Genomic DNA, 17,408 nt, shown 5'->3' on the forward strand with positions numbered 1-17,408 from the left:
CTTGGTGGCACACACATGAGTGCGTAGAAATGAATAGTTAGCTACACTACGTCAGAACACGCTCTAGCACTGAAATTAGACAAAAACAGGAGGAGGGAGAGTGGTATCAGAGGAAGGATCTTTCTCCATAGAGAAGATTCACCATAAACCCAAGGGCCCAAATTAGTTTTAAAACTTTTTACATTCTTGGGGCGCCTGGGTGGCTCAGTCGGTTAAGCGTCTGCCTTCGGCTCAGGTCCTGATCCCAGGGTCCTCGGATCGAGCCCCGCATCCATTTCCCTGCTCAGCGGAGAGTCTGCTTCTCCCTCTGCCCCTCCCCCTGCTTGTGCTCTCTCTCTCTCTCTCAAATAAACAAAATCTTCAAGAAAAAAAATCTTTTTTACATTCTTTCCAAAATCCTCAAAAAGTGAAACTTCTGTAGTAACTTGTAAAAAAGAAACCGGCAAGTCGGTATCAGCAATATGCATTTTTAAAAGCAGCATTACCTGGGAGCAAGACAGCAGACTATAAATTGGCAAACAGGATACACCCAAGCTTGATAACAAAACAGATTTACAGGATCACTAATAGCACGGGTAAGTTCACTCAGATTTCTTAACCCGATTGACATAAGAGAATAAAGTCAACCACATTTTTAAAAAGATTGGACAAAGAAGAAATCACTACTTCATCTAGCAGTTTTATCTGTTCACACCTAAGAGATACAAGACAAAAAATATGAACAGTATCAGGACAGGCTTAGGGAAAATCCACGATTCCCTCACTTTAAAGTTGATGGCATCCTTGATGTGTTCCTGGTCTTAAGGGAAAGGCTCTCAGCTTTTCCCCATTGAGGATGATAATCGCTGTTGGTTTTTCATAGATGGATTTTATGAACTTGAGGAATGTTCCCTCTATCCCTATACTCTGAAGAGTTCTAATCAGGAAAGGATGCTGTATTTTGTCAAATGCTTTTTCTGCATCAATTGAGAGGACCATATGGTTCTCCTCTCTCCTCTTATTAATGTGTTCTATCACACTGATTGATTTGCGAATGTTGAAACATCCTTGCATCCCGGGGATAAATCCCACTTGGTCGTGGTGGATGATCCTTTTAATCTATTGTTGGATCCTATTAGCTAGGATTTTGTTGAGAATTTTGGAATCCATATTCATCAGGGATATCGGTCTGAAATTCTCCTTTTTGATGGGGTCTTTGCCTGCTTTGGGGATTAAGGTAATGCTGGCCTCATAGAATGAGTCTGGAAGCTTTCCTTCTGGTTCTATTTTTTGAAACAACTTCAGAACAGGTATTATTTCTTCTTTGAATGTTTGGTAGAATTCCCCAGGGAATCCATCAGGCCCTGGACTCTTGTTTTTTGGGAGGTTTTTGATCACTGCTTCAATCTCGTTACTGGTTATTGGCCTATTCATGTTGTCAATTTCTTCCTGTTTCTGTCTTGGCAATTTATAGGTTTCCAGGAAGGCATCCATTTCTTCTAGGTTGCTTAATTTACTGGCATATAGTTGTTGATAACAATTTCTAATAATTGTTTCTATTTCCTTGCTGTTAGTCGTGATCTCTCCCCTTTCATTCATAATTTTATTAATTTGGGTCCTTTCTCTTTTCTTTTGGATAAGTCTGGCCAGTGGTTTATCGATCTTATTAATTTTCAAAGAGTCAGCTTAAAGTTGATGGCAAAAAAGTAAATAAATACAAGATAAAAATAAAACAAAATAAAGTTGATGGCAGAAGACAACCGGCCAGACCCAGGTCTGACCCCAAATGATGAAGTCTACACCGCTGTAGAACAGGGATTGCCACAGACATCCTCATTGAAGATGAGCCCTACAGAAGCTCAGATCAATGGTTTCACTTTACCCCTTGTTCAACATTGATCTACAAAAAAAGGAAATAGTAAATACTTGTGAAAATGAAAACAGGTCAAAATGGAAGAGTGAGCTCAAATGTCCGTCCCTCCTGTTTCCTGACACCTGCCTTCAAGTCCCAGTCAAGAAAGACTCCAGTGGCCAAGAGAATGAGAGAGGGCCACGAGTCGATGCAGAAGTTTGACAGAGTTATGGAAGCTGCACTCCAGAAGGGCGCTGATAGATGGAAAAGAAGAAAAGAAGGGGCTGCGGAGAGGAGGGCTTGACTGCCCAGCTGGAGCCCCGAACCTGCAGACTGAGCAGCAGGCGTATGGAGCATGGCTGGGAGCAGCGAGGTTAGTCAGGGGTGCGCTGGGAAGCAGTCCACCCCACCCCTGCAGGCAACATGGCCTCTGTCACCAGGGGTCTACTCTCCAAAGAGAAAGAGTGTCTGGGGAGAAGCAAGGAAGGCCAGCCTGGCAGCTGGCCCCCCAGAGTACGCTTCCCTGGTGGAGATGTTAGGGGCCTGCAGCACCGTGACTGGTTTTCCACATTCACCCCAAAGTCAAGCCTGCGCTTCACAAGCCCTGCTCACGTATCCTGAGCACCTGGCCCATCTCTGTAGTCCCTCATCAGGCCTGGACGACCAGGTCACTGGATGCTGGAGGAAAACTGCAGCTTCAAGAAAATTAAGAACAGAAACTACAGAGAGAAAAACCAGATAAAAATTAAACAAAGGTAACTCTGGGAATAGAACTTTCCAAAGATCTAATACCCTCAGAAAGTCATACTAGAGGGGCGCCTGGGTGGCTCAGTCGGTTAAGCATCTGTCCCTCGGTTTCAGCTCAGGCCGTGATCTCGGAGTTGTGAGACCGGGCCCCATCCAGTGTGGAGCCTGCTTAAGACTCTTTCTCTCTCTCCCTCTCCCCGCTCCCCCTCTTGAATAAAGAAATAAAATAAATAAATATATATATTAATTAATTAATTAAAAAGTCATGCTATTGCATCCAGGAGGCCAAGAACAGTTGCTATGAAAAAGGAACAATTAGAGACAAAGAAAGCTTTTGTTCACACCCACAAATACATAAATAATGAGTTAGGAAAGAAAAGCTGATTGCACTAGGGTAAGCTTCAGGAGGGCAAAGGATTTCGTGTTTGGTCACTGCTGAATCTTGAGAACCTCCAACAGAGCTTGGCAAATCACAGGTGATGAAAAGAGAGGGAGAGAGAGGGAGGGAGGAAGACAGGGAGGGAGGGAGGGCGGCTCTGGAAGAAAATAAACCTGGAACATACAGGAAGAGGTGGCGCAGATATGCATCTAGGTAGTCTAAAAGCAGAGAACGGGAGTTCTGGAAAGAAAGCACACAAAAGAGAGGGGCGCCTGGGTGGCTCAGTCAGTTAAGTGTCTGCCTTCGTCTTGGGTCCTGATCCCAGGGTCCTGGGTTCAAGTCCCACATCGGGCTCCCTGCTCAGCGGGGAGCCTGCTTCCCCCTCTGCCCCTCACCCCGCTCATGCTCTCTCCCTCTCTCCCTCTCTCTCAAAATCTTAAAAAAAAAAAAAAAAAGCACAGAAAACAGAAGAGAAGGATTATTCAAAGAAACTTCAGAAATGCATTTCTAGAGCTGAAGAGAGGATCCTCTATGATTCCAGAGGAGGAGGAGGGAAGCAGAGCACCGATGACAAAGGGATGACAAGCAGGATAAGACCAGTTTTAACAGCAACCACAGGTTCTCGAAGACAATGAAGCAAAGCCTCCAAGTTCCAAGGGAAAATTATTTTGAACTTAGAATTCCATGCCAAGCCAAACTAGCAATTAAATAAAGGGCAAAGGTAACAAGACTTTCATACGTAGTGAGAGACTCTGAAAGCTTACCTCTAATGCACCCTTTCTGGAAAGGTACTCCTGCAAAATGAGGTTAAAAACCAATAAAGGAAACTCTGGGAGACTCAGGAACCCAGAATTGACCCAAGTGCCGGTGAAAACCAACCTCCACGCAGCAGTTGTGTAGAAGACCTAGAAAGTCATGAGTCCACATTAGATTGGGCAATCTGCGTGCTCTACATGGAAGGTCTTCCAAAGAACAATGGAAGCAGATCCCAAGCAAAAAAGAAAGTGGCATTGGAGGAGAGAATGTATCATCCCCTCCACCAGGAAAAAGCAATCAAACTTAAGGAAAAATGGGAGGAAGTTGGGGGGACATTGCAGAGGAAACCATCCAAAGGCAAAGCGAGCTAAAATGTGGAGTGACTCAGGCAGCTGATGGGGGAGACCACGTGGCTGGACACTAGGGCCACTCTCCTGTGTGGCGTCGCCAGAACTGCGTAGCCTGAAGGACAGGCAATCACCACGTGGTGCTTGGCCCAGCGATGAGTCATATTTACGTAAGTCACCATAATCAAATTGTTGTTGACTGGTATTCAACTTTTAAAATTAATCTACAGGTAAAGCACGGAAGCTTGAGTTATGGTCACAGAACGGAATGTTCAAGTCATCAATCTTGATAATATAAAAGCAAAAGGTGTCACAGAGAAGGAAGAGGTGGGAGGGGGTCAAGAGATAAAGGGCAGGTGTGTTAATATCCTCACCTTTCAGAGTGGGGAGCCAAGAGATGCTGTCGAGAGTTACGTGAATAATAAACAAGATGTTTTAATACGGTTTGAAAAGGTGTAACTGTCACCAAGAGAGGAATTAAAAGAATCCTATTACTGTCAAAAATGGAGTAGGGGTAAGGGACACAAGGGGCCACACCCTCATGTACCACAGGGAATGGCTGAGGTCGAAAATCAAGAAATCATGGCATTAAGAACACTATTGAGAAACTCAGGAGTACCTACTGAATGATCTGAGAATAGAAATGGTTGAATCTGACTTTTGGGGAACAGGGCTGGGACTAAAGAGCTTCCATTACAAACCCTTCTAGACCATTAGAATTTTAAAGCACGTGCAGTTACAATTTTGATTCAATAATTTTAACGTATTTTCAAAATATAAACATCCAAGTTTACTACTGCAACATTAACCATATATATTTTCCCCACTGTTAATACTTACCCACTGTTAAGCTTATATTGTACTGAAAGCTTCTAGACCAACAGAGGTGAATTCTGTATTTCAACTGCCATTTAAGTTTATATACTGTAATTCACCTCATCTAAAACATGCACAGTTTTTCCCACACTTTTATGTCACTGGAGTCAGGATGGGTTCACTTAATTGGCAGGTTTTTTCTTAGTGGTATATAAATTATGGTGACATCTTACAATAAATGGTGTCTTGGATTTGATGAAACAGGATACTTGTAGCAAATTATACGTCTAGGTATTTTTCCCCTACGTCAGGTTATGAAACCATAACTGCAACATCTTTTTCTACTGCTCGGCTCCTCCCTCATTCTACTCCAGCCATATGATCTTTGGGGTCTTTTCCTCAACACCGTCGGGCCTTTGCACCGGCTGTTCCCCAGCCTGGGAAGCTCCCCGCACCCACCCAAGCAGCTGGGCATATGGCTGCTCCTTCAGGGCATGCACTCTCAGCTTAAATGTCACTCCCCCGAGAAGCTTGTGTCTGACCACGCAATCAAAATCAGCTCTACTGCCCAGAAACGCTTCCTATCGTATTACCCAGTTTTATTTTCATCGAAACACTTACCCTGATTATTTTCATTTATTTGTCTCCTACATCACTGGAGCATAAGCTCCAGGAGAACAAAGTTCTTGCCTACCTTGTTCAATATCACATTCCAGCACCTAGAACCGAGCCGGACACCAAATAGGTGCTCAAATATTTCTAGAATGAACACTCTAGGAAAACAATGGTAGGCTCTTGGACACAGATGATCATTTAGCAAGTAACCGCGTTTCAAATCTATAAATAACATTGTGTCCTTATTTTTCTATGTAAAACAACCTCATATGTGTAAATTCTTTTGTTAGGAAGATGCATTTCTGATTGCTATCCAGTTAAATATATTTTAGAAATACACTAATAGTGCATGACAAGAATAATTTCCAGCACATGAAACAATTCATACTATCTTTATATATTTGTACATCTTCTAAATCTACCTACTGACCACAATCGATATCAAACTGTAATGAGAAGAAAAAGGTTGTTTCAAAAACTTCGAGAGTGTGATTAACTTCAAGATTTTAAACTTTACGAAGAAAGAGTAGTCCTCTCTCCCAAAGGAAAGATGGTGAAGTTAAAATTACTGTTTATACTTAAATTTTATCTCCCAGAGCCCAGTTCAAAGAATTGAAATAAAATTCATCTGATATCACAGAACATGTAACAAGATCAATAATGAGTAAGTCACTGTCAGTTTCTCTAATACTTGCATTTTACATGTACGACAAGAGAGGAAAATAAAAAGGCTGAAACCTTGAAAAATTGTATTTGTCTGATTTTTTTTTATTAAAAAAGACCATGATTCTTTAGGAGGTGATACAAGATTGCTTTCCAGCCAGATCATAATTTCCACAATTTCTGTAGTAACTATACATTTGAAAGGTTCCCACTCTCCCCACCCCCATTCACTTTTGGCACCTATACGTGAAATGTCACTTCCGAAGATTGGGGGAAAATGTGCTGAATACTGGGTTTAAATCACAGTACTCCTTTCCTGAGGAAAAATTTTCTGGTTGCTAAATTGAGAATATTGATCAAAGAAAGCTTAATATCTCATCAATAAAAGCCTTTTTCTAACCAACTTTATGACTGTCTCAGAAGAAAATTATATTAGAAGTAGCAGCCAATTCTCAGAGGTAAAAGGGCAATGGCTTATCTTATCCTTTCCCGCTTCTCCTAATTTTAAATTTAAAATTACAGAGCAATTCTATGAGAGGTAGCAGAATGTTTGGCACAGGCTCTGGCTTCATGATTTGAGAATACAATTTCAACTCATCACATTCTTCAGAACTCATTATACTGAAAAGAATTAAAAGAAGAGGCTCTCTTAACTTCTACAGGCAGAGAGGTTGACCAGAAGGACAGATACTGGTTACCAGCAGAGGAGGAAGGACTTAACCATGTCTGGCAATTAGGAGAGGATATATCCAAAGTTATATTCTTAATCTGATTAGAAAAGTGTGTCATTTATAAAGTATACTACTCTTGAGTCTTCACTTAATCTGCTAAAAGAAGCTTCTACACAAAAATCAGGATGCTACAGGAAAGAAATAACCAACACAGGCTATAATTGGCTAATATTTAAATATGAAGAATTCAACTTTCATTTTTCATATTTGTGAAGGGTTTACGAGCTTGTTACTGACCTATTCGGCCCAATTCATATTTATTTTTATTTTTTTGCTGTGCTTCAGATCCACAGGGTATTGCCAAGAAACAGAATTTTTATTAGGGCTTAACGGACTTTTTTGAGTACCTCTGTTAAGCTGATAAGAGGGAGAGTCTTATCCTACCCCCTCCCCAAAACCTAATAAAATAAGACATTTTTATTTCAAAATGGAAGACAGTGATGTTATAAAACTAGGAGGGGAAATAAGATGCTATGACAGTACATTTCTTTTTAACTAACACTTATTTCTCACCTATACACTACTTATGTGATTAAACTTTTGGGAGGGAGAAGGGGAGGAAGGAAACTCCAAAACTTCCTGACAAAGTAGCCGTTCCAATGCATGGACCAGGGCTTATTTCTTCTGCCAGCCACTGATTCACAAACATTTTCCCCATTTAAAGAAGTATGCGTGAACGAGGTTGGGGAGAGCAGGGAAGACACCAAGGAGTCGACTCTACTCTTCTCTTAATGAGCCCGCCCTATGTCCTTAGCGGCGATTTACTTCATCCGCTATCTTGGTTTTCACAGTAAGCAACATCTTTCTTTAAAACTTTTCTTGTTCTTGCTGCTTTTCTTGCCGTTCTTGTCTTTGTTCTCAGACATCTTTTTGGCTCTGATTTCTCTCATTAGGTCAAAGAACACCTGGGGCGGGGAGGAAGGAGTGTAAAGAATAGAGAGGAAAAAGCCATTTAATGATTTCATGAAGCAATTCCACTAAGCAGGCTATGTAGTTACATTTTAAAGCATAAAGCAAACTTATTTTTTATCAACCCTGTGCCAAAATTTGCGTCAGACTTTCTAGCATTGCCAACCACCAGGCAAGGTTAAGAATAGGAGTGCCTGCTACTTGGGTACTTTCTCAGATACTACTATGTAATCCTTAAAAAGGTAGGAACGTCATTATGCCCGACAGCTTCCCCAGCAGAACTAGCAGACTTGGAACACGGTGGGGTGGGGAGATGGGGAAATGGGGAGGAGAGATGTGCTGTCCCACACCCTCCCACGCCCATGCCCCTGCCCTCATTCTCAGGAATAGCCACTGTTCGTTCCTCGTGATGTTTGCTGAAAAGGAACTTTATCAAGAACTGATATAAGGCTTGTCCTTTGAATGCCAGTGTGTTATTCAGATACAAATTATCATTTGCCACAATAGTTTGGGTTTTGCCCTCTGCTACCAACAATTGTGCCAAAGTGCCGATGATACCCATGCAGACAAAATATGCCTCCTACAAAGAAACATTTCAGATTTCTCAGAAGGAATGACGTGAGACTGAGTGTAGGCTTTAATTTTTGGATGTTCACACAAAACTACAAGCTCCTTCTATTTTCATAGACATATCTTCTTGGAGAAAAGTAAGACCAAGCTTTCTGAGTGGAGGACTCCCTGTGCAACTACCACCAGCTCTGGGCACAGAAAAAAACCTACCCCCCCCCCCCCAAGTGACCTAAGCACCCCACCTACAGGAGCAGCAGTGAACAGCTTCAGATGTTATAGCTTTTTCTTTTTGTTCTAACAGCAAAGGCAGGAGGGGAATGGAATGTGTCCAATTTAAAATGATGACGAAGTTGTTCATGGGCTGATCTTATCAACAACCTCCCGTCCTTTCGTGTAAATTGTTTACAAGTGAATACAATGCTGCCAGTCATAAGTTTCTGCTGGGTCCTGTTTGGCAGGTCAAGCTGGTCCAGTGGAGGAAGGGGAGACACAAGGTGCCCTGCAACAGCCCCAGCCACTATCATACTGTCAAAAAACTACATATCCATGGTTCCATGCCAAGAAAGCCTTCTTGATTTTTTTTTTTTTAATAAAATACATGTCTGGATTTCCTGTGTGCTCCTACATCTAGGAAACAATTTGATTGAAAGAGATCTGGAATAGCACAGGAATCAACATAAGAGCTGAGAAATAATATGAATGAAAAATAGCTAACAAGTGAACATACTTCACATCACAGACAGATTTATATTGTAGATGCTGCCAAAGTGCTTCTAAAGTGAACACTTTTTGAGGAGAAATAACGACTGACACCAGAGAATACAAAGAATTAGAATATGAAAAAAACGATATGCCAACAAATTAGACAACCTGGAAGAAATGAATAAGTTCCTAGAAACATACAATATTCCAAAACAGAATCAGGAAGAAAAAGAAAATTTGAACAGACTGATTACTAGTAACAAAATTGAACTGGTAATCAAAAAGCTCCCAACAAAGTCAAGGACCAGATGGCTTCACAGGTGAATTGCACCAAACATTAAAGAAGAGTTAATACTTATTCTTCTCAAACTATTCCCCCAAAAAGAAGAAAAGGAAGGAAAACTTCCAAATTCATTCTATGAGGCCAGCATTACCCTAATACCAAAACCAAAGACACCACAAAAAAAAACTACAGGAGCACCTGGATGGCTCAGTCAGTTAAGCGTCCGACTCTTGATTTAGGCTCAAGTCATCATCTCAGGGTTGTGACATCAAGCCCACATCTGGCTCCATGGCATCAGGCTCCATCGGGCTCTGTGCTCAGTGGGGAGCTTGAGATGCTCTCTCTCTCTCTCCCTCTGCCCCTCTCCCCATGCTCACTCTCTCTCTCAAACTAATAAATAAATCTTAAAAAGAAAACTACATACCAATATCTCTGAAAAACATAGGTGCAAAAATCCTCAACAAAAGTATCAGCAAACTGAATTCAACAATACATTAAAGGATCATTCACCACGATCAAGTGGGATTTATTCCAGAGATGTAAGAGTGGTTCAATATTTGCAAATCAATCACTGTGATACATCCCACATAAAAAAGAGGAAGGAAAAAACCACATGATCATCTCAAAAGACCCAGAAAAAGCATGTGACAAAATACATCTGTTCATGATAAAAACTCCCAACAAAGTGGATTTGGAGGGAACATACCTCAACATAATAAAGGCCCTATCTGAAAAACCCACAGCTAACATCATACTCAATGGTGAAAAACTGAGAGCTTTTCAGTTTTTTGATCAGGAACAAGAATGTCCACTCTTACCACTTTTATTCAAAATAGTACTGGAAATCCTAGCCACAGCGATCAGACAAGAAAAAGAAATAAAAGGCATACAAATTTAAGAAGTAAAACTGTCACTATTTGCAGAGGACATGATACTATATATAGAAAATCCTAAAGATACCCCCCCCCAAAAAAGAAACCCTACTAGAGTGGATAAATTCAGTAAAGTTATAGGATACAAAATTCATACACAGAAATCTGTTGTGTTTCTATACACCAAAATTGAAGTAGCAGAAAGAAGAATTAAGAAAACAATCCCGGGGCGCCTGGGTGGCTCAGATGGTTAAGCGTCTGCCTTTGGCTCAGGTCATGATCCCAGGGTCCTGGGATTGAGCCCCGCATCGGGCTCCTGGCTCGGCGGGGAGCCTGCTTCTCTCTCTCTCTCTCTCTCTCTCTGTGTGTCTCAAATGAATAAATAAAATCTTAAAAAAAAAAGAAAACAAACCCATTTACAATTATACCAAAAAGAATAAAATACCTGAGAATAAATTTTACCAAGGAGGTAAAAGACCTATACTCTGAAAACTATAAGACATTGATAAAAGAAATTGAAGATGACACAAAGAGAGCGGTATTTCATGCTCACAGACTAGAAGAACTAATATTATTAAGATGTCCATACTTCCCAAAGCAATCTATAGATTCAATACAATCCCTATCAAAATACCAATAGTATTTTTCACAGAACTAGAACAAATAATCATAAAATTTGTATGGAACCACAAAAGACTTTGAATAGCCAAATCAATCTTGAGAAAGAAGAATAAAGCTGGAGGTATCACAATCCCAGATTTCAAGATATACTTCCAAAGCTTTAGTAATTCAAACAGTATGGTCCTGGCTCAAAAACAGACACATAGATCAATGGAACAGGATAGAGGGCACAGAAATGAACCCATGGTTATATGGTCAATTAACCTAAGACAAAGGAGGCAAGAATATATAACAGTGAAAAAACAGTCTTTTCAATAAATGGTGTTGGGAAAACTGGACAGCCACATGCAAAAGAATGAAACTGGACCACTTTCTTATACCATACACAAAAATAAACTTGAAATAGACTAAAGACCTAAATTTGAGACCTGAAACCATAAAACTCATAAAAGAAAGAACATAGGCACGAGCACCAGGTGTTGTATGGAAGTGCTCAGTCACTATACAGTACACCTGAAACTAGTAGTACACTGGTATGTTAGCTATACTGGAATTTAAACAAAAACTTGAGGGGGAAAAAAAGGAAAACATAGGCAGTAATTTCTTGGACATCAGCCTTAGCAACATATTTATCAATCTGTCTCCTCAGGCAAGGGAAACAAAAGCAAAAATAAACTATTGGGACTATACCAAAAGAAAAAGCTTTTGCACAGGGAAGGAAACCATCAACAAAAGAGAAAGACAACCACTGAATGGGATTAGATATTTGTAAATCACATATTCAATAAGGGGTTAATGTCCAAAATAGATAAAGAACTTCTACAACTCAACACCTAAAAACTAAATAATCTCATTAAAAATCCACAAAGGACCCAAACAAACATTTTTCCAAAGAAGACGTATAGACAACCAACAGGCACATGAAAAGACACATCACTCAGCCTCAAGAAAATGCAGATCAAAACCACAATGAGAGATCACCTCTCACACCTGTCAGGCTGGTAACAAAAGGACAAGAAAATAAGTGTTGGTGAGGATGTGGAGAAAAGGGAATGCTTGTGCACCGCGGGTGGAAATGTAAAATGGTGTAGCCACTGTGAAAAACAGTATGGAGGTCCCTTAAAAAATTAAAAATAGAACTACTGCATGATCCAGTAACTACTGGGTATTTATCCAAAGAAAATGAAACCACTAATTCAAAAAGATATGTGCACCCAATGTTTATAGCAGCATGATTTACAATAGCCAAATTATGGAAGCAACACAGGTGTCCATCTACAGATGAATGGATAAGGAAGACGTGGTGTACACACACACACACACACACACACACACACACACACACACACACACACACACACACACACAATGGAATATTACCCAGCCACGAGAAAAGAATGGGATCTTGCCATTTGTAGCAACATGGATGGACCTAGAGGATATTGTGCTAAGTGAAACAGACAGAAAAAGACAAATACCATATGATTTCACTTATATGTGGAATCTAAAAAACAAAAGAAACAAACAAAAACAGACTCTTAAATACAGAGAACAAACTGGTGGTTGCCGAAGGGGAGGAGGGTGGGAGGATGGGTGAATTAGGTGATGGGGATTAAGAGGTACAAACTGTCAGTTATGAAATAAATAAGTCACAGTAATGAAAAGTACAGCATAGGGAACATAGTCAATACTATTGTCATAACACTATATGGTGACAGATGGTGACCACACTTATCATAGTAAGCACTGAGTAATATATAGAATTGTTAAATCAATTTGTTGTACACCTGAAATGAATATAACATTGTATGTCAATTATACTTGAATAGATTTTTTTTTAAATAAAGTGAGTCCCTTCTAATACCAACATTCTAAATACCAATGTTCTTCTAGCATCACTTCAAGTTAAAGTCAGCTTGATTACAAACCTGTCCCTCTTCAGGTAAGAAGGAGAATTATTTCCCCCTAAGAAAGAGCAACATATGAAGCACTTTGGGGAATTCAGATGCCGTTGTCACATAATACAAAGCAGATATCGCCACTGCCGGGCTGTCAAGGTGAAATGAGTTTGGATGTTACATGATCATGAACTAAGAGCTAACAAACAAGGTGAAGGTAGAAGGAAAAGCCACATCTCTAAGGCTGTCTACTTGAACTGTGTGGCAACCACTCTGAACCTTAATTCTTAAAAATGAAAAACAAACCCAAAAACCTAACAATAGCAATCACTGGTAGGTGGATTTTCAAAAATTGTCAACGTTCATCATTGTCAAGGTCACCCTTCTGCTGGCTTCAGAGATCTGAATGAGAAAGTACACAGGGGTTGGGGAAGAGAAGAGAAGAGAGATCCTGGAGAGTTGATTCTTGAGAACAAATACTATTGAGAGGCTAAGTTATATAAAGACAGAACACCTTGGTTCTGCCAGTGGCCAGCAAGGTGAAAAGAATAAATCTAACCAATCAATGACAACAAAATCAAGATACGCCATGTGTCTTTGGGGTCCCTCCTGAGAGCCTGCTGAAGAACTTCCCCCTGAAAAACAAGAGGCCATGGCAGATGACAGCACGGGGAAGCTACTTACGTCCATCCTACCCACACGGTCTGCACAAAGCCAGCGCCTCATCTTGCCATACTTCCAAGGGCCATGCCAACATTAAGCATACCCAACAAAGGCTCGTGACAAAGTGAGAGGACTCTGGGTTGCTTTAACTCCAGGGTCAAACCCTCCCAGAGCTCCTCACTACACTGGCTGAGACATCTGGAAAAATCAGTCCTCCCGTACTTTCCATAAACGGTTCCCTCAAAACCAAACAGACAAGATGTGTACATTTTCTGCTGTTTCTAAGAAACACGCGCAGAGCACACACCTACCTTGTCCACGTTGGCCCGAGTTTTAGCCGATGTCTCCACGTACTGCACACCCCACTCTTCTGCTTTACTCCTAGCCTCTTCAATGGGCACCTGCCTCCGCTCCTCTAGGTCGGACTTGTTTCCCACGACAAGCAATGGAATTTTATCTTCTTCAGCCTTAACACGGAGGATCTGTTCCCTAAAGCATAGCATCAAAACAAACAAAACCAAACAACACAGCTCAGAAAGCTAGAGTAAGAACTCAAATTCACCGATGTTTCTAAAATGAAAGGCTGTCCTAGGGCAGAAAAACTTGTTACACTCAGGCCATGTTCCAAGGACACACTCCCTAGATCCTGTCATAAACAAGACAAAGTGTTTTCAAAGCCTGGTTCTCAGGTGCCTGTATCAGAAAGATGTGGGGTGCTCATCACACAGATTTCTGGGCCCAACAGGAGTCCCACGGAAGTGATGTCTAAATAGGAGCCCAGGATTCTGCATTTCAACAGGGTCCCCAATTTATGCTTGGGCACCAAAAATTTTTAACAAAAAGAACAACTTGGGAGCCTCTGGGATAAAAACAAGTTAAGAGACGTACCTTCATACACAAAATGCTTAATAATTCCCCTGCAAAAATGGTATGATTTCTTTGTGAGAATAACAGCTATGAAATCAGTGTTTCTCATAACAAAGCCGGTGGTCCATTAGATCATGTGAGCAGTTTAATGAGTCACAACCAGTAATTATTGTCCTCAGTGAAACAGAGTATTAGAATAGAACAGAAACATCAGAAGGAATGTCGAGTATTACATAAAGTGTAGCTCTGTGAAACTTCTGTTTCAATTTATCTGTGTATGTACTTACTCCCCCACAGTTTGCATTTAGATACAGTAAATGTTACAGCCAACAGAATGGGGTCAGTTATGTTAAGGAGTAATCATGTTTCATTGCATATTATTTTTCTACTACAAAGTAAAAAAATTTTCTACTACAAAGTAAAAAAAAAAAAAGGAAGGAAGGAAATAATCCACATTAAATTTCACCTCTACTAAAAACTATCAGCTACCTAAAATTATTAATCAAACACCAAGTATTACAAAAATTAAATACTCCACTTCCATTATTTTGGTCCAGTAAAGACATTTCTACTTCTACATTCTAAAATATTCCAAAAAGAGACACCTTCAAAAGTGCATTTTGTGGGGATCTGCATTGATTTTTATATGATATAGGACAACATTTCATAATAATAAAAATATTTTAAAATTTTTCCATTAGAGTCAATTTAAGTATCAGATAGCAAATATTTTAAGAAAAACAAAAAAGAAGAAAAGTAGATGCTTAAAAATTGCTTTTAAGTAGCTTTGCTATAGGCTACACTTTTTTTTTTTTTAAGATTTTATTTATTTATTTGCTAGACAGCGAGCGAGCGAGAGCACAAGCAGGGGGAGCAGCAGGCAGAGGAAGAAGCAGGCTCCCCACTGAGCAAGGAGCCTGATGTGGGGCTCGATCCCAGGACTCTGGGATCATGACCTGAGCCGAAGGCAGCTGCTTAACTGACAGAGGTCAAAGAACATACTACATTTAGAAGTTATATGATCAACACAACTATGGAACAAGAAAAACTGAAAGCTCTCTGGCTCATTAGTCATGCAGAGGTTTGTAAAATTACCTCATTAATAAATATATTAAATCAAAATTGGGAGTACCAAGTCTGGTCTCTTATTACAAACCTATTTTTCTAGCTTACTGAATATTGTCCAGGGAAAGTTTTAAGGAAGATAGAGCATATTAACATTTTATGTTGCGACCTTCCCATAAATACAGCAATGCTATGTTTGAAAACGGCTAAGAGGCATAACGTGAGTTTAACCACAAAGGCTCAGATAGTCTACCTCCATTCTTCTGTTTCCAATGCTATAAGAAACCTGGACAGCCCTGTGACTTTTATCTGAATGTCCAGAGTCCAAGTCAGAACTCACTTGCCCTTTCTTTTTCTTTTAGGCAGTCATCTGTCCTTTTTTTCTCTAAAGATTCCTGTTCTCACATAATGCCCGAAACCCATCTCCCAAGATGAGATGAGACCCTGCTCCAACTCTCTGGAAACGCACGAATGTTATCTCTGTGTGTGTGGTGGCGTGGGGAGACAGGACATCTGTTCTCTGGACAGGACTCTTCCACTGCTCACCATTTCCTTTCTCGGTGAGTCATGGGGTGACAGGGCATAAAAAGGCTCAGGACATGCAGGAAAGTGAGGAAGTGTGTGCATCTGTCCTGTTTTATCCTCAAGGACAGATAAAAACAGGATTATGTAGCTGCAAACACAATTATGAATACCGGGGCTATTCCCACATAGAGAAAACTTCTAGGTGTGTTGGGAAAGTCTGAAAACTAATAGGACCGCTCATAAGAGTCCTGGTCATTTAACTGATCACAACACCCACACTACAGTGCCAGAGTTTAGATGTTCTACCTTTGAAGACTTAACACTATGCAGCACAGCAACAGAGCACTACTTTGTTTACCTTCCACCCACTCTGCTGGTTTAGCTGGGATCACCCCTTGAGGGCTCCCGGGCTCACTGATGCCTCCTCCCAAATCTCGGAGAGATATTTAGTTTCTTCAATTTCTATTTTTGGTTGATCCCTCGATTTCTGACCATAATTTGCTAAAGAATGAAAAAAAATACTGTTTTTTTTCCCCCTTTTTAGTTCCTTGTTAGACTCTAGATCTGATTCTTAAAATCAAAAGTCATCGGGGCAGATATGTTTATAAGGAGAGTAGATGAAAAAAAAATACAATCGTGTAAGAGAAACAAAAAGCATATGGGGCAAAGAGAAAGACGCCCGTCCCATTAGAACCCTCTAAGGATGATGCCTAACAGCTCACTATTCCTTTATAACAAAATGAACTTCAGGTATCTTTAACTACTGTGTTTAAAATGAGTTATAGCAGCTAATATTTTACTCACTAGGCGAGCACCACCCACACACCCTGTGAGAAAGCCTGGGGACATCATACGGTGCAGGTGGCCATGGCGTCTGGCCTGAAGAATTTACAGCCTAAAGCATCATTTCATTTCATTTCATCAACTAACAAGTGCATTTTCAGATAGAGAAACAGAATCTCCAGTGCTGAGTAAATTTGCCCAGGGTCAAACTGCTAAGGGGCAGGGCAAGGGTTCAAACCCAGATCTGTCAGATTCTAAAGCTGGGCTGTTTCCACTCATCTGGGCTAAACAGTCCTTACAGTGGCAGCAAATGGGTCACTCAGACCCACATCTTTCACTCTCCTGACAATGTTTCATCCACCTCAAAATAGATCAAAATTATTACTTTTCTGGCAAAATTGTAAAAAAGTTAAAAATAGTTGGGGCACGTGGGTGGCTCAGTCGGTTAAGCGTCTGACTCTTGATTTCAGCTCAGATCATGGTCTCAGGGCCCTGAGATCAAGCCCCACCTTGGCCTGTGCTCAGCGGGGAGTCTGCTTGAGATTCTCTCTCTCCCTCTCCCCCTGCTCATGCTCTTGTTAGCTCGCTCGCTCTGTCTTACTTGCTTTCTCTCTCAAATACATAAATAAAATCTTTAAAAAAAAAAAGATAAAAATAGTGAACTCATCAATCACTGTCCCTCAGGATTTATACAAAAACAAAATTACAGGTTCTTGAGAATACGGAATGGCTTCGTCCTCTCTAGGGACAGCAGATTCTTCAGAT

At 40.6% G+C, this 17,408-nt stretch overlaps 1 protein-coding gene across 4 annotated transcripts in view; it reads right to left on the reverse strand.

Annotated features, from left to right (window-relative positions):
• Nucleotides 1-6,238: 6,238 nt before the first annotated feature.
• Nucleotides 6,239-17,408, reverse strand: part of RALB (RAS like proto-oncogene B) — a 52,055-nt gene continuing 40,885 nt past the window's right edge. For all 4 annotated transcript variants that reach the window (XM_027590903.1, XM_027590901.2, XM_027590900.2 and 1 more), the window contains 2 exons: nucleotides 13,715-13,892; nucleotides 6,239-7,790 (listed from right to left, as the gene is read on the reverse strand). In XM_027590903.1, coding sequence (XP_027446704.1) covers nucleotides 7,671-7,790; nucleotides 13,715-13,892 — 298 coding nt within the window. In that variant the 3' untranslated portion in view covers nucleotides 6,239-7,670. The remainder of the gene's footprint in view (nucleotides 7,791-13,714; nucleotides 13,893-17,408) is intronic.

The sequence above is a fragment of the Zalophus californianus genome, chromosome 3, assembly GCF_009762305.2.
Source record: "Zalophus californianus isolate mZalCal1 chromosome 3, mZalCal1.pri.v2, whole genome shotgun sequence".
NCBI classification, from domain to species: Eukaryota; Metazoa; Chordata; class Mammalia; order Carnivora; family Otariidae; genus Zalophus; species Zalophus californianus.